General features: G+C 33.2%; 1 protein-coding gene across 1 annotated transcript; it reads left to right on the top strand.

Annotated features, from left to right (window-relative positions):
• The first annotated feature begins 3,893 nt into the window (after positions 1–3,893).
• On the top strand, positions 3,894–13,005 carry LOC130214222 (bile salt-activated lipase-like). Its single transcript, XM_056445800.1, has 11 exons — positions 3,894–4,000; positions 5,676–5,823; positions 5,932–6,051; positions 6,296–6,493; positions 7,409–7,539; positions 7,995–8,102; positions 8,390–8,504; positions 9,869–10,055; positions 11,223–11,426; positions 11,514–11,711; positions 12,716–13,005. Exons 1-11 carry the CDS (start codon positions 3,932–3,934, stop codon positions 12,894–12,896), a joined length of 1,659 nt encoding a protein of 552 aa, XP_056301775.1. The 5' UTR covers positions 3,894–3,931; the 3' UTR covers positions 12,897–13,005.
• Positions 13,006–13,329: the final 324 nt, after the last annotated feature.

Raw genomic sequence — 13,329 nt, 5'->3', positions numbered from 1 at the left:
TAATATCAAAGTTTGATTTTTTTTTACTTTCTTGGACTTGTAGGTCATGATAACTTTCCATAATTATGCATGTAATATCAAACACATCTTCCAAAGTATTTCAAAGTATACTTATGGATTTGGAATTTGGTTTATAGTTGTTTCATACTATTATGTGTAATTTACAGTCTAATTTAAAATCTTTTCAGCTTAACCCTATTACTTATATCAAGTCCGTGTAGTGTGTAACCAACAAAATGAAGTGTTAATAAACTTTAGTTCATTAATTCATTTCGAGACTCATCCCACTCCTCCATACCTTTAAACAGCTTTTCTCTTTTCCTTCTTTTCAGAATACAGAACCTTATCCATAAGAATGATGGGAAAGAGGAAGTGTGTGATGAGAGAAATCTCAGAAATAATCCAACAATACCCTGGTAAAACACACAAAAATGGTGCATTACAAATTATGAAATATTATAAACACAAAATAATGCACATGGCATATAGCTCCTTCCACATAAAAGCCTGTAAACTAGAGCCACAGTTGACAATGATGATGAAGATTACAGATGGCAAATGTTATGTACAGTAACTGCATTTTAGTTTCATCTGTGACACTTGCAAATGATATGATCTGTAAATGTCAATGTAAAAAGCAACTGTGCGTACTTTCTATATAAAATAAATAAATAGTTTTGGCAGTGAACTGACTGTGAGCAAATACTTCAATACGCACTTTGACATTCTGTACTGTTCAACAGCAGTATCGAAATAAAGGCAGATAAGTGTTGCATACTTATGTAATACAGCACAGGTGTACATATATACACACTATCACACTGCCATTCAGAATGTTGGAGTCAGTACTTTTTCTCTTTTTAAAGGAATTAATACTTTTATTTATCAAGGAATTTGTAAAAAATGAGAGTAAATGTATTTATAATGTTTTTATTAATTTATTAATGTTTTTATGAATAATTTTATTTCTTTTTTATTTAATTAATTATAGAAAATTATTTTAAAAACTGAAAAAAGTATTAATATTAATCAGTCGAGCCCTTTTCAGCACTGAAAAATTTTAATAGACGTTTCCTGAGCAAATCAGTTAGAATGATTTCTGTCTGAAAATAGTATGACTGAAGACTGATGCTAAAGCAATGATGCTAAAATTCAATTTTGCATCAAAGAAATAAAATACATTTTGAAATAAATTACAATGTAAAGCAGTTATTTTGCATTGTAGTCATATTTTTTGCATTATTACTGTTTTCTACTGTATTTTTGATCAAATATAAATGCAACTTTCAAAAAAGAAATTAATACTTTAAGGAATTTGAGAAAAAATACAGTAAAGGTATTTATAAGGCTAAAAAATGAACTTTTTATAAATTATAGAAAATCTAAAAAAAACCTGAAAATAATTATTAGTTTAAACAAAAATATTAATTTTAATCAGTCAAACCCTTTTCAGCACTGAAACATAATAACAGATGTTCTTTTAGCAACAAATAAGTAAAATTTATTTCAGTCTGAAAAGTAATATCACTCTAAAGACTTGAGTAATGATGCTGAAAATTCATATTTGCACATAAATTACATTTTGAAATACAACCCCAAATCAGAAAAAGTTGGCTCAGTGTAGAAATTTACTTTGACTTTTAATTCATTGCAAATAACATGAACACAAATTATTTCATGTTTTGTCTGGTCAACTTGCATTCTAAAAAGTTAGAGCAGGAGGAATGTAAGGCTAGTTTGGTAGATAGAAAAGATAGAAAAGATCTAGTCCTTTAAACATGGTACAGGAAAATGTGAGTTTTGTGGACAAGAGGAGACAGTTGAATATTGTATATTAAACTGCATGAAGTATGAAGATGAAAGGATGACTATTAGTAAGGATTTAGTAGAGATACAAGTTACATTTAAATTAATATTCATATATTATGTTAATATTATTTATATTTAATATTTTATTAATTTTTTTAATTATATAACTATAAATCTGATTTCTGATTCTGATATATTCATATTAAATTAAGTAATAAAGAAATGCTATACCTTTTTATTGCAGTATTACTTAAAAATACACACTTGTGGGAGAGGAGAAAGGGGAAAAAAAGTGGTGGGGGTAATACATTCTGTTGTTTGTAAACCACCAATATATCTAGAAGAAGAAGAAGAAGAAGAAGAAAAAGAAAAAGAAGAAGGTCTAGTCCTTTAGGAGCAAAGATTGGCAAAGGATCACCAGTTTCCCAACAAATACATGAGAAAATTATTGAAATGTTTAAAAACTAAATGTTCTTCAAAGAAATATAGAAAGACTTTTGGATATTTCACCTTCAACAGTTCATAGCATAATTAAAAGATTCAAGGAATCTAGAGGAATTTCAGTGCCTAAAGGACAAGAGCGCAAGCCTAAGCTGAACAACGTGATCTCCGATCCCTCTGGTGGCACTGCATCAAGAATCGTCATGCATCTATAAGCAAATAACCACATGGGCTCAGGATTACTTTGGCAAACCTTTGTCAAGTACCACAATACATAGTTACATACACAAACGCCAGTTCAAACTGTACAATGCCAAAAGGAAGCCCTATGTTAACAGTGTCCAGAAGCGCCGTCGACTTCTCTAGGCTCAGGGGCATCTGGGATGGACCATCACGTAGTGGATGCCTTGTGTTATGCACTGTGGTCAGATGAATCAGTATTTCAGGTATTTTTTGGGAGAAATGGATGCCATGTGCTCCGGAACAAAAAGGAAAAGGATCATCCTTGTTATGACTGTTACCAGCAACGAGTCTAAAAGCTAGTGTCTGTCATGGTCAAGTGTCCTTTGTAAAGGTAACTTGCACTTCTATGTTGGCACCATTAATGCTGAAAAAGTACATAGAGATTTTGGAGCACAACATGCTGCCTTCTTTCACAGGGATGCCATGCATATTTCAACAAGACAATGCAAAACCACATTCTGCACACTTTACGAAGTCCTGGCTGCGGAGGAAGAGAATACAGGTACTTGAATGGCCTGTCTGCAGTCCTGACCTGTCTCCAATAGAGAATGTGTGGTGCATTTTGCAGCGCAAAATGTGACAACGGAGTCCTCATACTGTTGCCCACATTAAGACTGTTTGCAGGAAGAATGGGACAAAATAACACCTGAAACACTTCATCACTTGGTGTCTTCAGTCCCTAAACATCTTCTAAGTGTTGTGAAAAAACAATGGCAACATTACAAAGTGGTAAATGCTCTACTGTTCCAACTTTTTTGAAATGTGTTGAAAAATCATAAGGAACACATTAAATATTGTGTGTTGTATTGTCTGCAATGAAATATAAGTCAAAGTAAATTTAGAAATCACTACTTTCTATTTTTATTAGTGTTTTCCATACTGTCTCAACTGTTTTTGAGGTTGTATATTACAATGTAAAAGTTATTTTGAATTGTAATTACATTTTACATTACATTTTTTACAGAATGTTTGATCAAATAAATGCAAAACAATTAAAAGTCTCAGCTACCACAAATAATTGTATTTTATTTTAATTTAATTACTAGATGAAAATACTTTAATTTATACAGAAACCTTTTAAATATAAATCAGTAAGTGTGAAATGTTGGCATATGGTGAACTGATTTGATTTCTTTAAAAAGTGCTTTGGCTGGCGAAAGTCTGTGTGGCCTTATCCTGCAAGGTGTCACAAATGTTTTTATCTATCAATAACACTCCTCTGCAATGGAAAAAAGTGTGTCTGTGTCATTGAACTTAAACAACCTTTTTAATGAACCTTACCTAAAGTTACCATGAGAGTTTACCATAACGGCACACATGTTCTCCAGTTACTGTGTATTTTTGGGGTAAGACGCAGCCTTGAAAGTTAGATATGATCTGGCCTGTTTATAAAAGCAGACAGAAATCCCTTTAGCGCTACATTTGCAGCCACTGTCTGATGATGATGGCGATGCTGGGAGTTTTCATCTCTGCCGCCCTGTTTCTGGGCACAGCACATGGAGCTTCTGTAAGTCATTAAGATAATATATTTATTAAAGCCAAACAATTTTTAAAAAAACATTTGAATACTGTATGTTAGTGAAAATAAATTAACAGATTTATCGTCAATAATGTTAGTTTATGCTCATGTTATTTAAACAATCAGAATCATATTTATTAACTATAGGTATTACACTAACTGAATTAATGTAAAATCAGTTTGTATAATTCATCATGTATAATTAAAGAAACAACACCTATATTGATACATAAATTGAGGCAAATTAAATAGAAGACTTTTTAAAATTAGTTTTATTTTTTGTGACAATTGTTTATATATCAAATATAATTTTTGTTTAAACTTTTTTTATTATTAATATAATATTCTGTCATATTTTGTCATTATTATGCTTAACAGTATATTTATGTGTTATATTTATGTTATATATATAGTTTTGTATATTATGTATATAATTTATTTATAGTGTAATTACGAAGTTATTATGAAGCATTATTAAAACACTAATAATCCAGTCCATATATATATATATATATATATATATATATATATATATATATATATATATATATATATATATGTTAACTTTAAATACTGGGCCATTGGGGGGACTCATTGAGGGGATAGTTTTAATGATTTTGTACTCCCCTGTAAACAAAATGTGATTAAATACAGTGATTTTTGGGAGAGAACAAAAAAGCGCTGAAACATTTTCTCCAATCTGATATTTCAATATTATATATTCAATCTTATATTTCATATTCTTAGCAGAAAACACAGCACATAACATTTCAAATCTGCTTCATTGTATAGTAGTCTCTGCAATGATATATATTTAGGTTCAGAGTTATCTAAATCTAAATGAGGTGATTTTTAATAAGCAAATAATACAAATACAATAAATGTAAACATTAGCTGAGCAGCTCACAGCGTAAATCTCGATCGTCAAGCATGCTCACTTCTGTTGGTGTCCTCAATCTGGCAACCTGTGTGTGTCGAGTGGTTGAAGGAGTGGCCGGTTGAAAAAACCCTCTCCAGTATTTTGAATTGGACCACAATACCTCGTTAAACCCCTAGATCAAACATTGAATCTGTTGTTTTACTGAAAGTGTAATGGATATATGTGACCCTACACCACAAAACCAGTCATAAGTGTAATTTTTTATTTTTGTCCTTTTTTTTATTGAGATTTATACCAGGTGAATAAATGATCTTTTAGTTAATGTATGGTTTGTAAGGATAGGAGTTAAGTTAGATTAGGTTAGAGTTTGAATTATTTTAGTTTAATTGTTTAAGACGTGAAAGACAATGTTGAAGACGGGCTGTTTATCCTGGTTTGAGCTGCATTTCTATCAGTAATGTTAGCAATATTGTCTGAATTGATGGAGTTGTGAATGGTAAAAAGTACAGATAGGTTTTGATCCATTATGCCATTCCTTCTGTAAAGGACCTTAGTGGTAATAGTTTTCATTTTCAGGATGATAATGATTCGCTTATTGCAATGAAATCCTATTTGGAGAAAGAAAACAGCTGATGAAACACAGACAGTCATGAAATGGCTTCCACAGGGTCCAGACCTGAATATTATAGAGGCTGTATGACATTACCTAGACAGAAAAAGAAAGATAAGACACTCTAAATCTACTCTGTCAGTCTGACCTCAACTGACCTGTGAATGTTGCAGTTGGGAGCTGTGCTGACTGAAGGAGGGATGGTGCAGGGAAAGAGTCGTAGCGTTGGTCTCTTTCGTTACATGGACACATTTAAAGGAATCCCCTTCGCTGCTCCACCTGGCAGATTTGCGAAGCCAGTTGCTCACCCAGGCTGGGAAGGTACATTATATCTGTCTTTGTCTTGTGAATTTTGTCTGGGTCATTTTAAGCTTAACTTAAAAACAAGTGAGTGTATTGTACTTGGATGACTCTACTGTACCTTCACAGGTGTCCTGAAAACCACTGACTACAGAAAGAGGTGTCTACAGCTCAATCTTCTTGCTACTGATGTTATTGGCAGTGAAGACTGTCTTTATCTGAACATCTGGGTCCCTCAGGGTAGAACCGGTAAAGCAAACTTGTTCTAAATTACAAGACAATAAAACTGTTGAGCATATAGTGCATTTGGCTCATTTTTTACTAATATTTGAGTAAAAAACTCAAAATATTTTAAAATTTTGTTTAAATTTCTTTCTAAAATTTCCATTTTTGAAAGAGATATTTTTGACTGAATTTTTATTTTGTAAGCCCTTTGAGATTAAAATAAAAAAAAAATTTCCACCATGATGATAGTTCACCTTCTCCTCTGCAGTTTCCTCCAACTTGCCTGTTATGGTGTTCATCTATGGTGGTGCTTTCCTGCTTGGCGGTGGTCAGGGAGCAAACTTCTTGGACAACTACCTGTATGATGGAGAGGAGATTGCAGATAGAGGAAATGTCATTGTGGTCACGTTCAACTACCGTGTCGGAGCCATGGGATTCATGAGCACCGGAGATGATGGCATTCCTGGTAAAAAATATGCATAAAGTATTTGTGACCAGATCCAGCAAAATGAGTCACAGTGACCTAAATTTCAATTTGGTTAATTGAATTTACATTTTACCCTCATTTACAATGCTATGAATGGAAAAAGAGGAGACTCTACGAGTTAAAACAAAATTTTAAAGATATGCCCATTTGAATTATGATTGTCTGCCTTCTTTTTTTAATTGAAAACCTGAAATAAATCGTAAAAAAACTTTTTTTGACCGTTTTTTGCTGATATCCTTCAAAATCAATTGCATTAAATGGGATAAGCTATTTATTTTACAGCTTAGTATGCACATTAGCACATATTCAAATGCTTTTAAACCAGGCTAAAGCTCAAATTATATATTTAAGCATTTATTTGAATAAATATTTTAAAAGGCACTTAAATACGGTCACTCAATGATCTGGACTACAAAACTCTATGAGATTATTTTTGAATGTCTGTTCAGAGAAATAAGCAAATTTTGTTGTTTTTTCACATTATCAGCCTGTGTCTTAAAACAGAACGGTGCAACTTCCGACTCAATTTGCAAGATCCGTCACAATTAATTTGAATAAATATCCTGCAATTATCCTCACAATAAGTGAGAAATGTAGTCCTTTAGCAGACAGAGTAATAAGGGGGTGAGATGGGGAAAAAAAATTATATGCAATACTTAAATCCTAAAACATTCTGTCAGCTCAAACTAAAACCCGAAGGTTTTGCAAAGGTAAAATCTAGAAGGTAATAGTGACTTTTTATCCCACAAACCCATTTTTCTTCACATTTTAATGTCTATATTATACAAATTCAGTGTTTTTCAGAGTTTATATCTGATTTTAAACATTTTTTCTCACATTTCTGTGAAAAAAACATTAGAATACCAAATAAAAGTTATTTTTTCTGGCTTATAGGAAACTATGGTTTGTGGGATCAGCATGCTGCAATCTCCTGGGTTCACAGGAACATCAAGGCTTTCGGTGGAAATCCAGACAACATCACACTCTTTGGGGAGTCAGCAGGGGCAGCCAGCGTCAACTTCCAGGTTCTGCATTTAAAAAACAAAATCATGTTTCATTTATTTTCAGCTTGCATGCTTCTATATTAATGGGACAATTCACCCAAAACTCATTCTTTTAACTCATTCACTTGCCACAAACCGGTTTAAGTGTCTTGTGTGTTGAACAGAAAAGAGGATGTTTAGAAAAATGCTTAACAAAAACTGTAACTGTTTTCCATATATTTTTATTTCCTACTATGGAAGTAAATGGTTACAGGTCTTTTGTGTTCAACAGAAGAAATACACTCAAACAGGTTTGAAACAACTTGGGGGCGAGTAGATTTTAATTTTTGGGTGAACTTTCCCTTTAATATTATTTTATGCGAGTACTTGTGTAGCCTTATTTGGCTAAATAATGTTTTCCCATCAAATCAAATGACAACCAAAAAGCATAAGAGGTCCTCAGTTTCTAATATCAGTGTGTGTTTCATCCTGCACAGATGATTTCACCCAAAAACAAGGGCATGATCCGCAGAGCCATCTCTCAGAGTGGTGTTGCTCTCTGTCCCTGGGCCATCAGCAGAAATCCAAGACAATTTGCTGAGGAGGTGAGATTTACCTTAACTAATGTCCCTTATTCAGACTTAATAAATGATGTACAGTGCTGGCATTTCACATACAGAGATCAAATCCTATGGGGTTTGTTTACTCTCATTCTCTATTTTTTTTTTTTACTGTACAGTACACTTGCTAGTGTTTACATAGTAAAGTCACCTGTTCTGCTTCACATTCTGGCCTTGGTCAGTTAATAATTAATATACACCAAAGCCTTGTTTATTTCAATGATTATTAAAATTATTCTTTTAAAACAAAATTCTTTGCTGTGTGTTTTTAGATTGCAACCAAAGTAGGATGTCCCATTGATAGCGGGATGGCAGATTGTCTGAAAAGGGCAGATCCAAAGGATATAACTCTTGCTGGGAAATTGAAGTTAACATCATCTCCTGATGGTAAGAACATTCATTTTAGTCCCACAAGAAAAAAATAATCTGTGAAAAAAAAAAAAAAACACTTAAAGAAATCAAAATAAAAGTTTAGTTATTAGTATGTTAGTTTTAAATGTTAGTTTTAAGGATACGTTTAAGCTAGTGTGCTCCAAAACAGCGACAAAATTTGTATTAAGAAGATAAAAACTTAACCTTAAAGTCCATCACTTCACGGACTCCCTGACTGACCTCAAAACCAGGAGAAAAATTCCAACAAAAAGGAAAGGCTGTCCACCTCCTTACTGTTTCCTGAAGAAAAAGGAAAAGAAAGAAATCAAAGGTTAAACAGTGGTACTGTTCTTAGCCACAGCAAAGCTAAAATACCAGTCTTTAGCAGGTTAGACAATAATCTCAACAATTCAACAATTTAACCATTCAACAGTTCACAACAGCTCTAATTTAAACTGAGACCCAGTTAGTGCTCTCTCTAGGTGTCTCTCTAGCTCCTTACTCCACATTTAAGTGGTTAGCCTCTGTTTTTATCCCCTCTCACTCCTCCATGGTAAGTGAACACAGCTGGAGGAAGCAATCAACAACCTGCTAGAAACTCAGGAGGAGAGTCAATGCAAAAAAAAAGAACAGGGAAAAAGGCATTTCACACAATATAAACATCACAATAACTTTAAAGGATACGTCTCTAAATGTAACACTTCCACCTGAATAAATCAATGATTTATTTGATGTCAGCTCATACTTCTGACCAATCAAATGCTCTCTAGTATCTGACATGTCCCGCCTCCTTCAAGACGCTCATGCTATATTCGTTTGAGCTCAACTATGATAAAAACAAAATGCTATTGGCAGTTTTTTAAAGGGGGAGGGGCTATTCTATGTTCCACCTCATCTTCATCACATATCCAACAAAAATGCCCATTTGAAAGCACTTTAAGGGTTCTTTAAAAACACATCTGATCAAGGCAATGAGAATTAAAGTATTGACTTAAAGCTATCTGAAGTAAAATAAGTCTAGTAGTTGTTTTGAGTTGGCAACCATGATCCGGCAGTTGAGTTTTTGTTTAAGTTATATTAATTGTATATTCTTGTTTTGTATTCATTACATTGCCATTTTTGCACAGTATATTTATACACATGAGGTTTGCATTTAAATTGCATTGTACAATGACAAACAAGAGTTCTATCTAGCTATTTTATCTATATTTTATTTTTATTAATGTTCTTTTTTTTTTTTAATAAAAGCAGTAATACCCTAGTAATGCCATAAATAACAACCCTGCCTCAAAAACCACAGTGAATGCAATGTAAAATAAATGATAAAACTAAATAAGTTAAATGGCAATAAAAATGTCAAATGTGACAATCTTTTCCAGCACCCATTGTGCACAATCTGTATTTGTCCCCCGTCATCGATGGCGATTTCATCCCTGATGAGCCTGAAACTCTTTTCGGGAACGCTGCTGACATTGACTACATCGCTGGAGTCAATGACATGGACGCACACATCTTTGCCACCGTTGACATTCCCTCAATCAACAACGCTCTGACAACCACCCCTGTGTAAGTGTGTTACATCTGGATTCATTTTGTGAATTTTTAAAGACCTATTAAATTAAAAACAGGGTTTGATTGCTTCTATATGCCATTAAGTAGGCTTTTCGGGTAAAAATTATAAAAAGCTCTGCATATGACATGGGGAAAACGTATTTAGAGTAAATAGGTGAACCATGCCCACAAATTGTGCACTACATCATTTAAATTCATCTGTAGACATTTGACTAATTTCAGATAAACTGTTTATTAGTTACATATATTTGCTATTTTTAATTCTATCATTAAGGTTAATCACACACTATCTTGACTTTAGATATAACATTTAATTTGTTACCAAATGTCTTGCCTTATTTAGGTAAACTGTGCGTTATCTGATCTTAGGTAAACTGTGCACTTCTCACTGAGTTGTCACATTATTTAAGATAAATCTTGTACTACCACCTTCTAGTTAAACAATGCACACTTTTTACTAAATTGTTAACTCAGTTTTCATAAACCATATGCTATCATGATTACACATTGTTATATTATTTTAAGTAAATCATTATTTTAAGTTAACCTAGTTTTAGGATAGCTGTGTACATGCCCCTATGAAAAATACTATAATTTATATTAAATAGTGTAGTATAGTATATAAAAACTGTAGTGTTTTTGAACTATAATATAGTAAAGCACTTGAAGGGATTCCAAAGAAGCTATGATAACACCACAGTTATAGAAATATTAACAAATGACCTAATACTGTAGTTTTCTACAACTACATGGCATATTACATTACAATACACCACTGTTATTGTAGTAAAAACTAAAACATACACAATAGTTGTATGTCTATCAGTATGTATGTTAAACAACTACAATAGTTGTTACTGTTCTACAGGTCACTATACTACAGTATGCTGGAGCATTCATGGACAAAGAGTTGTGAATACTATAATATGTACAGCATAATAAACTTTACTGAAGTGTGGTTAAAAACACTGTAGTATTTACTATGAATTACTACAGTATTTACTTTTATATACAATAGTAGGGGGGGGGAGGTTCTAATATCTAATTATTTTTTTAAATAAAATGTATTAACAAAACGTGGCAAGCTGTCCTGTACAGAAGGTCAAGATGTTTTGAGGGTGCCTAATGACTTTTTTTAAAAATGCTATTGATTTATAACAGAGAGGAGGTCCAGGCTCTTGCTACTGCCCTGTCCAGAGACAGAGGACAGGATGCTGGAATTGCAACTTTTCAGGAGTACTCAGTCAACTGGGGAGATAAACCTAATAAAGAGAAAGTCAAGCAGACAGTCGTGGAATTGGAGACAGACTACATGTTCCTGGTGCCAACTCAAGCAGCCCTGTACCTCCATACTGACAATGCCAAGTAAGTTCACTTAAACTTCTTTTCGGTTTCATTTTAGAAGTCAGTAAATTAGAAGAAGCATTAAAAACAAGCATTTCTCCTCATTAGATCTGCCCGAACCTTCTCGTACCTGTTCACTGAGAGTTCTCGTATCCCTGTCTTCCCTCTGTGGATGGGCGCTGATCATGCTGACGAACTTCAGTATGTGTTTGGAAAGCCTTTCGCCACTCCTATTGGCTACTTCCCTCGCCATCGGGACGTCTCCAAATACATGATTGCCTACTGGAGCAACTTTGCTCAAACTGGGTAAGTAAACATTAAAATACTAACAATATTAATGTACTGTAATTCATCCTATTGCATTTTAGATCAAATCTAAAATAATTAGATGTAGTTGATATTAATTTATACTTATTTAATTTGTCCAATTATAGATTTGCATTTTTGATTGAAATGTTGCACATAAAAAATAGAAAGTGTAAAAATAAGTAAAACGTGTCTGTTTCACATGTTTTTTGAGTATGATATATCATACATTTGCTTTTTTTTTGCATATATTCTATGATAAATTGTAGTTTTCAGCTAAAGGCTTTAGTATAGGCCCAAACTTTCAACAAATAAATAATTTAGTAATATTTTAGCAGACTGCTTACACAATGCATATAGATATCATAATAAATGGCTAGTTTTATAATCAAAGCTCTGTCATTGGTATTGTGAGAGGTAAAACACAAAATGCGGTCCCACTTTATATTAAGTGTCCTTAACTACTATGTACTTGCATCATAAAATAAATACAATGTACTTATTGTGTTCATAATGGTTTTGAGAACACCTGTGGTGCTCTTGAGTTGGGGTAGGGTTATGAACAGGTTTGGAGGTATGGGTAGGTTTACGGGTGGTTTAAGGTGTAAGGGATGGTCAACAGTGTATTTACAAATGTAATTACACAATTTAATTACAGATGTAATTACATACAGGAATTTAATCAAGAATAAGTACACAGTAAATACACAATAAGTATTGTAATGAATTATTAATTTCGGTGTAAGTACATAGTAGTTAAGGACACTTAATATAAAGTGGGACTGAAAATGCAATGTAATATAATAATGATTGAGAAATGAAAAATAAACATTCTTCAAATACCTGATCTATCATATTTGGCTCATTTTTTTTAAAAAGTTAACAATCTACATTCGTCCAGCAAATGTTTCAGTTTTAGTTTATTTTTAGCCACCCATTGAGGCACAAAATGATAGTCAAAATATAAAATCTTACTTCACTGTCTCGTTCACTCTCCTTCTCAGGGATCCTAACAAAGGCGAGTCCAAGGTTCCCATAACCTGGCCTGAGTTCTCCAACCCTGGCCATCAGTATCTGGACATCAACAACAAGATGAACAAGAACAGTGTTAAGCAGATGTTGAGAACTCGCTTGGTTTACTACTGGACCACCGTCTTTGCCAGTTACCCTACTGTCAGGAACTGAGCACTGCCAGTCCAACTGTAAAATCATGCAGCCCGGAATGAATGAGTCTCATTAAGCATTTAATATGGTGCTAAGATTCATGCAATAAAATAAATCACGATAAAAACAAGTTTATTTTCTTTATTAAAGAGGCTATATGCAATGCAATGTATATCTGGATGCAGCCTTTATGATGCAAGCTATGATTGCACTCTCTCATGCACTGTCAAACACAATACACTCAATGGAGCTAGTAGCATCACTGTGAGGGTTAGGGGTAATATTATATCAAGTCTGCATCCAGACCCCTCTCGCTATAGACCATTTTGAGGGATGTAAACGATAACAATGGTCTCAACTTACTTTCCGTTTTATGTTTTTAATTTCTATAGCTTACGAGAATCAGAAAAGAACCACATATTGATAAATATGTTATGACTGAATTGCCTCTTGA

This window comes from Danio aesculapii, chromosome 21, assembly GCF_903798145.1.
Source record: "Danio aesculapii chromosome 21, fDanAes4.1, whole genome shotgun sequence".
Classification (NCBI taxonomy): domain Eukaryota; kingdom Metazoa; phylum Chordata; class Actinopteri; order Cypriniformes; family Danionidae; genus Danio; species Danio aesculapii.
The sequence above is the reverse complement of the archived record's forward strand: the minus strand, read 5'-3'. Positions and strand labels throughout refer to the sequence as shown.